Source organism: Nipponia nippon, unplaced genomic scaffold (genome assembly GCF_047370975.1).
Source record: "Nipponia nippon isolate SJK-2023a ecotype South Korea unplaced genomic scaffold, ASM4737097v1 scaffold_4, whole genome shotgun sequence".
In the NCBI taxonomy this organism is placed as follows: Eukaryota; Metazoa; Chordata; class Aves; order Pelecaniformes; family Threskiornithidae; genus Nipponia; species Nipponia nippon.
In genome coordinates, this window is record NW_028262358.1 from 88087901 (window position 1) to 88098463 (window position 10563).

Sequence of the window (10563 nt, forward strand, 5' to 3'; positions counted from 1 at the left end):
CAGAGGCACATCAGACTCTTAATGGATGTGCCCCTGTGTAATAACAGATGGAAAGGTGAAAATTGTCCAAAGCATCTGATAGCACCGTGGAATTCAAGCAGAAAAGCTGGTGGACACAAATAGCTGAATTCTTGCTTAATGAGAGGAGGAGTAGCAGTGGAGTGAGGTGTGCATAACAGCTAGGAACAGACTTTCTCAGACAGTGAACATGTTCTTGAAATGCTAAAGTAAAAAATGTTCTTTTTCCTGTAGTAGGAGAAGGTCTAGAGCATTTATACCTGGAGATTAATAGCCACAACTCCCCCAAAAAAACTAAGAAGCCCACCTAGGCTAAGGTATAATACTACGACAGTTGTACTTTGGAGGAACGGAATACTCTTAATATATGTAAAAACACCACAGCAAAGATATAACTGATCTTATGATGCATACTCTTCTGTTAGTTGGGGGGGGGGGGGAAACTACCAGGCTTAGAAGTCAGCAGGACTCTTAATCACTTGAAACCTTTTCTGCAAGTCATTTGGTATATCCAGGTTTGGGGGAGAAAATCAAACTTAGCAATTTGTGACTCACAGGACTTGTACTGGTCATGTGAGAAGAGTATTCTTTAAAACTTAGCTTAAAACTTCTTCCAAAGTGTAATTAAGGAAACTGCTTGGAGTTCCTGTGTATGATAGAGCAGATAAAACTGCAAAACTTCCAGGTAACATTGATTTATGTGTATAAAAATAGCTTTTTATTTCAGTATGTGTAATGAGGAACAGAAACTAGTGTCGTCATTCATGGTAAATAGTTCTGGTGCACTTACATAACTTCAGTGTTTTGCAGATCTAAATATATTATTACTTCGGATTGCTTATGGAGCAAAAATGGCTTCCTTGAGTATAAGACAGCCACAGTGTTCCTCAAAAGTTTGTCCTGGAGAAAGGGGTAGATGTGGCCAGTCCTCTGATGCTGTATAAATGAAGACATCCAAAACTTTATTACTCTGTACAAACCCGTGTGCAATGAAATGTGAGCTGTTACTCTGACAGGCTTTAATTTAATAAACACAAGACTTTTTTTTTTTTTTCCTCTTTTTCTTACAATTTTCAGATCTTGGAATTTCTGGTACCACTTCAAAAAAGTAAGTTCAACTGTGTTTAAAAAAAAAAAAAAGTTTTCAAATCTGTTGTATAGTGTTACGTCTATTTCAGTGTTTATTAAGAAGCAATGAATTGGTCATATGCCCCTTACCCCCCAAAAATCAGTTCAGAAAAATTCTGGAAAAAAAATATTCTATTCTATAAAGGTTCACTGAATACTTAAGGTTAATTGTTCCTGACATAGCTTTTAAACTTACTGGCTTTAATCTGAGTCTTTTAAAAAAAAAAAAAAAAAAAAAATTTCTGTAAATCACCATCTTCCTATCAGATAGCTGGTTTCCAAACAACTTAAAATGAACTAATAGTCCAGATAATAAATTGTATAGCTGTTCTCAGTAATCTAGGCTAATATGTAATAGTTTTGTTATCTTTTTACAGACGCTGGATGTGCTTATCGTGTAGGCATTGGGATACTTGTAAAATAGAAAAGAAGTTCATTCCATGCAGTGAAAAGCTTCTTTTTGCAAGAAGAAATATTTACAGTGTTACATTTATTTTTTTTAATGTATCTTCTTAATCTGATTGCTTACTTCTGTGCTGAGTCTTCCTCTGTATGCAAGACCAGTTTATGATGTGTGTACTTCAGAATGTGTTGTGCCTCTGTGGAGATGAGAGGAGCGATATGCGTAAACACATCATGAGGTTTATCCCCATAACTTAGCTTCCTTCAATCTGCTTCATTCAAATGGTGTAGCTTATTCTGGGTAGACCAGCCTCTGACAAAACCTGGTTTTGCAACAGCCCTTTTATTCTATGAATGATCTGTTTCTCTTGTATCTATCAACTTTTTTCAGAACTGAATGCTTTCCTCCTTCAGCTGTCTGAGCAAGATTTCCAGCAATGAAATGACCTTTCAAAGACTTCTAGCAGGCAGTTCTACTGCCTGGTCCCAGTAGAATAGGCAGTAGCAGTCCCTCTTCCTACTTTGCAAGGGTATATGCAATAATATGTTACCTTTGGTCAATACTAAGTAAAACTTCTCTTTAATTCTCACCACAAAGGCCATAACCATGTAACTGACTTCAGTATAGAGTGTACTGGTGTCTACGGCTAACAACCCTTGAAACTGAGTGGCACTAAAAGTGTATCTTTCTGTTAATAACTTAAACTGCATACACCATAAACTAATGTAGCTGCTAGTCTAATGTTAATGTATACTGCAATTCGTTTTCATTTTCACTGTAAGGGTATGTAAATAATAGCTCTGTCTCCTCCCTCTTTATTAGGGGAGACCTTCAGTGGAACGCTGGAGAGAAAAAGTTAACAGGAGGAGCCAACTGGCAGCCAAAAGTAGCACCTGCAACATGGTCAACTGGTGGTGTCCCAAGTGGTCCATTGGTAGGTGGTTAATCCATCAATACCGCTGGTATTGAAACCTCAATATTTTATGAGACTATGCAAACATACCTGTAGGCACTGCTCCTGTCTACTTCAGCTAAAGAGTTTGCTGCTGTATAAATGATATGATTGTTTCAAGTCACATTTGTAAGACCAGATTTACAGCTGGCATAGATAAATCATTGAGTTCAGGTCAATGAAAATAGGCTAGAGTATGTATCAAGAGGTTACTCTACATGTGCACTTAATAGCTGTGGACATTTCCAGGTGTGTGGTTAGCTGTATAGGTCTGGCCAGCACCAGGCTCAGGTCAATTGCCCAAAAGACAACAGTATTGATCCAAAGCTGGAGTACTGGAAGGAGACAAAATAAATAGGTTTTTCTCAAGCTTGCCTGAGTGAAGTAGATCAAAAGACTACACAGTATTCATATTGATCAGGTGATGGATGTTGGATTGCAAGTGGGTAGCTTGTTTAGCAGAGTGAAGCAGTCTGTTGGAAAAGTGAAGATTGCCCTGTAAAATATATCAGAAGGCACTAACTTTGAGAAGAGGGTTGAATTGAGCTAAAAATCTAAATTTGGAACAAGAGCAACTTGATCATGAGTAAGCTACAAGAGTAATCTGAAAAGGGGTCATACCGCATCTCAGTCACGCAAGGCATAAACCAGCCTCCATTTGAAAAATGTTGGGTTGGGAAGGGAAGGAAAGGACTGTCAAGGGACCAGTTTAGTTCCCTGCTGCCACAGCCAGATGTTAATGTGACTCTAAGCATGTTCCAGCTTGTTCCTTAATCTTTATGGAAGATACAAGAATTCCCTGAACTTGGTACTTCATTGAATGTATTAGTTGTAACATCAACTTTTTTTCTTAATAGAAAGGCTGGGCAATACTGTACAGTGTAAGTGAATTTTTTTTGATCTCTTATTATACTTACTTACTAAACACAAGATACTAACAGCACCTCACCTGCACTACAGTTATTACTGCCGGCTTAAAACTAGCTAGAAGCTACCTAACATGGCTCTCCTTGGACTGTCTGTCCAGCAGAGAATTCTCAGGCAATGTGTTGAATATGGTAGTAGTGATTAATCATTTCTGTGCTGTAAGCTTGAAAATAATGGCTTCAAACTGTCTTTGCTTTACTTGGACGTGAACTGTCTGACTTGTACTACCTGAAATTTCTAACTTCTGTAACATCAGCCTGATCTTGTAGTGGTTTTACCATCTGATAAGTAACTAGCCTTTCTGGAAAACTGGGTGGTTTTGATAGCATTTCATGAAACATGGCTGCTATATAAATTTCTTCAAAGTCATACACTTAGATATTTTTTTGAAATCAAAGAAAACCAGATCTGTAGGAAAAATAAATATGGAGACCAAAATGAAGCTTTCCTTCATGTCACCATTAAACCACTGAAGTTTTGGTCACTTCTTCCCTTTCTTGTGACCTTTCACCCTCTGGATTAAAATCAGCAGAATTTCGTAAAAGCCCATTCCCTTGAGTGACCCTAGTGCTTTGAGGCAAAAGCAGATTCAGTTTGTGTGGCCATTTTCTTGGCATCTGCCTAACTGGATTTTGAGCTACCATGTGTTCCTGTGGCTGCAGTCAGATCACTGCATCTGATGTCATTAATCTGTGGCTTTCTGTTCCTTGCTTTCCATATGAGAGTGTCCAGACGTTGATTTTAGTTTGGGGACAGCTGTGCTGCTAGCTCAGTACAGCTTTTAATTGAAATGCTCCCCAGAAAACTTCCAGACTGGAAAAGAGGTGTGTAATTATTAGCCAGAAACTGTAGGGTGTGTGCTGATCAGTGAATCTGGAACAGGTTATCTTGACTTGTCTCCAGTTTCTTAAGAAACTCGCATATTTTAGTCTGGAAGCAAGGATCAACGAAGGGCACTAAATACAGTATTCACAGAAGTGGACTGCTCGGTGAGTAATTCCAACGTATCTCCAGAGACGCACTATCCTTTGAATTGAAAGTGTGCTAGCTGCTCTCCAAGCGCAGTGGGATATAACTAACTCAAGGTAGGCAGTAAGGATGTGGAGGCTCAGGCATGACCCTGTAGCTTCTGTAGTAGCCTGAGAAATTGTGCCGATATACTTAGGGTGCACAATAGCAGTAACAAGGTTCCTAAAAATCCTACTATTATTTTTAAATCCATTCCTTCAATGCTTCCTGCCTCTCTTCAGAGTTTTTAATAATTTGAATTGTATATACTTCTGTGAAAAGGAGAGACTTGGATGCTTTCAAGGCCATGAGGAGACTCTGCATGGGAGGTTACAGACAAGGGAACCAAAAGGGATGATGTGTAGGTTCTGCTAGATAAGTGGAGTGGCCTTGTTCAGAGATGCTGTTGTGCTGTCTATCCAGTCAGGCTACTACACTAACAGTTCTCTCTTCCTGAATCCTAGTGAGAGATCACCTTTTTTCTTGTGTTATTTGAATGAAAATCATAACAAGTTAGGCATATGAATGAAAAGCATAACAAATAAATTGAACTCTCCTTAGTAAACTATGTAATGGCTGTGATTGTGGCTTAAATGTGTGAACTTATTCTTTAACCTAAATGAATCTCACTGCATTAAAATACTACTTTTTTTTAATTAGAAACTAGTTATAGCAGTTATTTCCCTTAGCTTTCCAATCTGCTTAAGCTTTTACTAAAATACAGTGCTACAACAAGTGCAATAGTGTGTTGACTATCAGTTATGAAATTGGGATGCTTTCTTACACTATGTAGAAGGAAGAGGAGAAGTACATATTTTCTTGGGCCTATTTTAAGTGGTATTTAGTAAATGGACTCCATTCATGAAGAGAATGGAGTCTGTCATCCTTGCTTTGTTATGAAAATGCAAGCTGAGCATCAGCCTAAGGACTCATTCAACTCTCTCGTTCTTTGAAGTATTGTGGGTTTGAGGTTAGGTATTATCTGCTACAAAACAGTCCTACTTTCCAGAACAACTTAGAGAATGCTGGAGACTCCGTGCAGTATCCAGGTAGTTGATGTTAGAGATTCTTGCATTCTTTTAATTTTTAAAAAAAAATTTTTAGACAGGAGCTGTGCCTCCAGCAAGTGCTGTTCCTGCCACAGGAGGTACTCCACCTGTCCCACAGCCAGGAGCAGCATTTGGGATGGTGAGTCTCTTTTGTTACGCTGCTCTCCTTTCTTCACCCAGAACCCTACTCACACTGCATTAATTTACAGCCCCCAGCAGGCACAGGTGTACCCATGATGCCTCAGCAGCCAGTTATGTACGGGCAGCCTATGATGAGGCCACCATTTGGAGCTGCCACTGGCCCTGGTGTACAGGTAAGTGTCACTGCTAGATGAATGTTTAATTGCCCTCCATTTCTCTAGAAAGTAACTTGCGTATATGCATTATCTCAGTTCAATTCTAACTGTAGGACTGTAAAAGAGATTTCTTATAGTATCAGCTGCCTGACTTAGAATCATAGAATCATTTAGGTTGGAAAAGACTCTTGAGATCATCAAGTCCAGCTGTTAACCTAGCACTGCCGAGTCTACCACTAAACCATGTCCCAAAGCACCACGTCTACAAATCTTTTAAATACCTCCAGGGATGGACACTCAACCACTTCCCTGGGCAGCCTGGTCCAATGCCTGACTACCCTTTTGGTGAAGAAGTTTTTCCTAATATCTTCCCCTCGCGCAGCTTGAGGCCATTTCCTCTTGTCCTATCGCTTGTTATTTGGCAGAAGAGACCAACCCCCACCTCACTACAACCTCATTTCAGGTAGCTGTAGAGAGTGATAAGGTCTCCCTTCAGCCTCCTTTTCTCTAGACTAAACAACCCCAGCTCCCTCAGCCGCTCCTCATAAGACTTGTGCTCTAGACCCTTCACCAGCTTCGTTGCCCTCCTCTGGACACGCTCCAGCACCTCGATGTCCTTCTTGTAGTGAGGGGCCCAAAACTGAACATGGTATTCGAGGTGGGGCCTCACCAGTGCCAAGTACAAGGGGAGAATCCCTTCCCTAGTCCTGCTGGTCACACTATTTCTGATACAAGCCAGGATGCTATTGGCTGTCTTGGCCACCTGGGCATGCTGCCGACTCCTCATATTCAGCTGGCTGTCAACCAATACTCCCAGGTCCTTTTCTGCCAGGCAGCTCTCCAGCCACTCTTCCCCAAGCCTGTAGTGTTGCATGGGGGGTTGTTATGATCCAAGTGCAGGACCCGGCACTGAGCCTTGCTGAACCTCATGCAGTTGGCCTCAGCCCATTGATCCAGCCTGTCCAGATCCCTCTGCCTTTCTACCCTCCAGCAGATCAACACTCCCGCCCAGCTTGGTGTTGTCTGCGGTCTTACTGAGGGTTCCCTCAATCCCCTCATCCAGATCACTGATAGATATTAAAGAGAACTGGCGCCAGTACTGAGCCCTGGGGAATACCCCTTGTGACCAACTGCCAACTGGATTTAACTTCATTCACCACAACTCTTTGGGCCTGGCCGTCCAGCCAGTGTTTTACCGATCGAAGAGTATACCCATCCAAGCCAACCGTTGACTTGCAACAGATCGCATGAACCACCTTGATTTTTTTTTTTTTTTTAATTCCCTTGTACAAGACCAATGGAACAGGTTTGAAAAGTCTCCTACATCTAACTATGTCCAAGATCTGGTTTTGGGGGAGATTTGAGTAAAGCTCTAAGTTGAGCTGATGGGCATTCCTGTTCTGTTCAGAGCTTGTCAACATTTACTAGAGCTGCACTCTGCACCTTCCCTCCCAGCCCACCAAGAGGATTCTTCAGAAAACCGACCTTCTGCTTATGAGCAAGCTAAGGTCTCAAGTTCTTGGATGACAGCTGTTTCTCAGCGAATGCAAGTTTAACTGGTTTGGACAGTTTAGAGAAGCAACAGAGTGCAATATAGTCACATCTCCAGTACACTTTGGGATCTTATCTACACTACCAACGTAGAACAACTTGTACTTAAATGCCAGTTGCTGGGATTTTCAGACGTACTCTGCAGCACATACTTCACAGCATGCACTCTACTTATTCTTCACCTTGGTGTTTAACATCTAACAATTGCTTAACTTCTGTCTGGGTTGATGATCCTAACACCATTCTGTCTTACAGGGGGAGAGTGATTTGAAGCTACGCTAATTAGAACATGCAGTTTCTGTAGGAGTGCCCATTAAACTAGCCAAACATTGTTAGGCCTGGAGTAAGGATGGAGTCTAAACAATGCTTGAGCAAAATGGCGACACGCCGAACTTAAAGCAAATTTAGAACTCTGTATGCTTGCAATGTGCTTGTGTGGGAACCAACTATATCTGCCTAATGCTTGTGTATCCTTGTCTGCTTTGGTTTTTTTCTGCCTTCCTGGCTGGCGTCTGTTAGCTTTCTCCAAGCCCAACTCCTGCTACTCAGAGTCCCAAGAAACCTCCAACAAAGGACCCATTAGCGGATCTTAACATCAAGGATTTCTTGTAAACAATAAGGTATTCTGTGACTGCCTACCTAAGCATGTTACGCTGTGGTACGTGTCTGGCACACAGATGTCAATTAGGCTGGTAGATTGAATATGACTGATAAAATTGTAGCTGCAGAGATAGGTAGAAACATGCACTGACAATGTGGTTCTTTAAACAGAAACCGGAATTCTCTGTCCACACTCTTAATTTTGGCCTGAAAGGTTGACTTTTGGCTGCTCTTCTTGCCAAAAGTGACTGCCAGGAAAAGTTATCTTCCATCTATAACTTCCATTTTTTTTGCCTTGTTTCCATTCAATCCAAGGGTTCATGTTTTGGGTTTTTTTGGTTTTTTGTTTTTTCCCCCTGAAATTAATACTGAAACAAATAGAATCATAACAGGGTACAAATACTGGGGGCAAAATGGTGCTGAAGAGGCTTGTTCCAGTCTTGTGGGTGCGGAAACAGATTTGGTATCATACGTGTGAAGGGATCAAAAGAGGAAAAACTTGCGTATCCTGATCATCAAGGGAGGGTTGTTTGCAGCTCTTAACTGCTGCCAGCTAATGTTCTCCCTCACCATACAGTTTTTCAAGGCACTGCTTTTGTGAATGCTAAGGCATGAGGTCCTGAGCAGTGCTGTGTAGAACAACAGTGAGGGAGAACAGAAGAGTAAATAAAAGAAAAAATGGAGGAGAAGCAAAGAACCAGTACTGCAGAGCAGAAGGAAGAAAAGGCAAAAACATTACTGTGAGGGTTTTGGAGAAGGATGTGAAGAGGGCCAAGCAGAAACATCAGATTGAATTGAACACTTAAGCCAATTAAAAAATAATAATGCAGAAGTACGGTAGGCATTTTATAATTAAGACTAGAATAATTTGCCAGGTGAGGAGAGGACAATCATTACATATCTTCAAAGCCTTCTTCGTAAGTCCCTTTTCTTTCTACCTAGAGCTTAATTCTAAGACCTGTTCTAAGCCTCCTCTCCACTGGAGTTAGCAACAGTGGAGGGGACCAGGCTGCTCTTGGCAGACCCCACCCAGTCCCACTTGCCCCTTCTCCAGATTCCAGCCCTGGGAAGGTGTAACTGGTGCTTGGTGGAGATGGCTGAGAGTGGAGATGTACCTTCATTGCTAGGACTCACTGCTTTTGACTTGGGTTTGTGGTAGACAGACTCATAACCGTCTGTGGGAAGACCGCTGCTTCACTAAAAACTGATAACAACTCCTCTGAAGTGACTGATGAGCAGATCTAGTGCTTTTTCTAGAACTTGCTTTATTTAACTCATTATTCTGGCTTTTATCTAATACTTTTTTATTTTCACAGCTGCAGTTTTTCTGACTGGATGATAAAAACATGAGTTTGGAGTCTACAAACAGATGCTCAAAGTTTCAAAGTGAGCCACCAGTACCAAACCCAGCGCTTACTCAGACTTTCTCTTCCTCCTGAAACGTGTAGCACAGCTGTGAAAGTGAACATTAGGAATGTGTACTACCTTAGCTGTTATCCCTACTCTCTCAAAATTTGTGTACTTGGGTTATTTGTGTTTTACAATTTAAACAATGGATGTATGTTTCTGATGCCTTCTAGTGCTTTTCTGAACCTATCCCATGGGGGCAGATTATGCAGCTGTTGTTTGGTGAGCCATTTGGAGCGATGTCTGTGGTTTTTGAAGGTTTCAATGTATATAACTTTTTGAGGACACCTAAAATTTCCCTAAGACTCAATTTCTCCTTTATCTGTTACGAAAACATAGTGTGATAATACCAGATAGTAAGGAAAATACTTATGAAATTGTGTGGAATACATTTTTTTCCAGTCATAGGAATCTCAATTGTCGTGAAAAAATGTTTTATTTTTGTGGCACTGTATATGTTAAGATAATTTAAAGTAATATAAAGGTAAACTTCCATAACAAATACTTTTTCAATGATTTACCCAGAACGAAAAATCATATCTGAAAGAATACCATATTTATTGCTGGTTTTTTATTTTAAAATCTATTTTAATTATTTAAGTTTTTGCATTTAAAATTGGCATATTTATCAGTTCTTGCTAAATGCACTGAAAATAAGTAAAGGGTCAGTTTCTCTCCATGTAGCTGGAAAAAGCAACCATAGTTCTGCTGGCATTAAGGGATTTCAAATACGAGAGCACTCTTTGGTATATCTGTAGTCAAAACATTACAAGTGATGTTACTCATCTCTGTTCAGTTCTTACGTACATCTCTTAATTTAGTGCTTACCTGTGTATGCCTTAGGCTAGTGTTTTCTCCATTGCCCCGAATGCGCTGTGAGTAGTTTTGTACTATTGGTGATTAGATTTAATTCTGATCCAGAGATCCATGCCCTTTACTGTACATACTGTGTTTCTTTAATTTTTATTTGTTCTCATACTGTTTCTGCTGATGGCTTGGCGTAAGATCTTGACTCTTCAATGAGGTCACTGTTGATCAGTGTTACAAGTGGCTTGGCAGTTCTCTGTAAAAGCATATCGGGTTGGAAAGATGTTCACCTAAAGTCTTTCAAATGAACTATTTAATCAATGTATGGTACCATTAAAAGTGGTTGTATCTGAATTTGCTGTGGGGATAGCATACACCGTCATGGGAAAGTTCTATAAAAAGCTAATTTCAAAATGG

The 10563-nt window shown here is 40.5% G+C and overlaps 1 protein-coding gene across 5 annotated transcripts in view; it reads left to right on the top strand.

Moving 5' to 3' along the window:
* Positions 1–10563, top strand: part of SNAP91 (synaptosome associated protein 91) — a 72208-nt gene extending 61645 nt beyond the window's left edge. For 4 of the 5 annotated variants that reach the window (XM_087774641.1, XM_087774642.1, XM_087774643.1 and 1 more), the window contains 7 exons: positions 1096–1126; positions 2372–2483; positions 3359–3382; positions 5541–5624; positions 5695–5799; positions 7852–7952; positions 9249–10563. In XM_087774641.1, the coding sequence (XP_087630767.1) occupies positions 1096–1126; positions 2372–2483; positions 3359–3382; positions 5541–5624; positions 5695–5799; positions 7852–7944 (449 nt within the window). In that variant the 3' untranslated portion in view covers positions 7945–7952; positions 9249–10563. The remainder of the gene's footprint in view (positions 1–1095; positions 1127–2371; positions 2484–3358; positions 3383–5540; positions 5625–5694; positions 5800–7851; positions 7953–9248) is intronic. The other variant, XM_087774646.1, reaches the window with a different exon arrangement.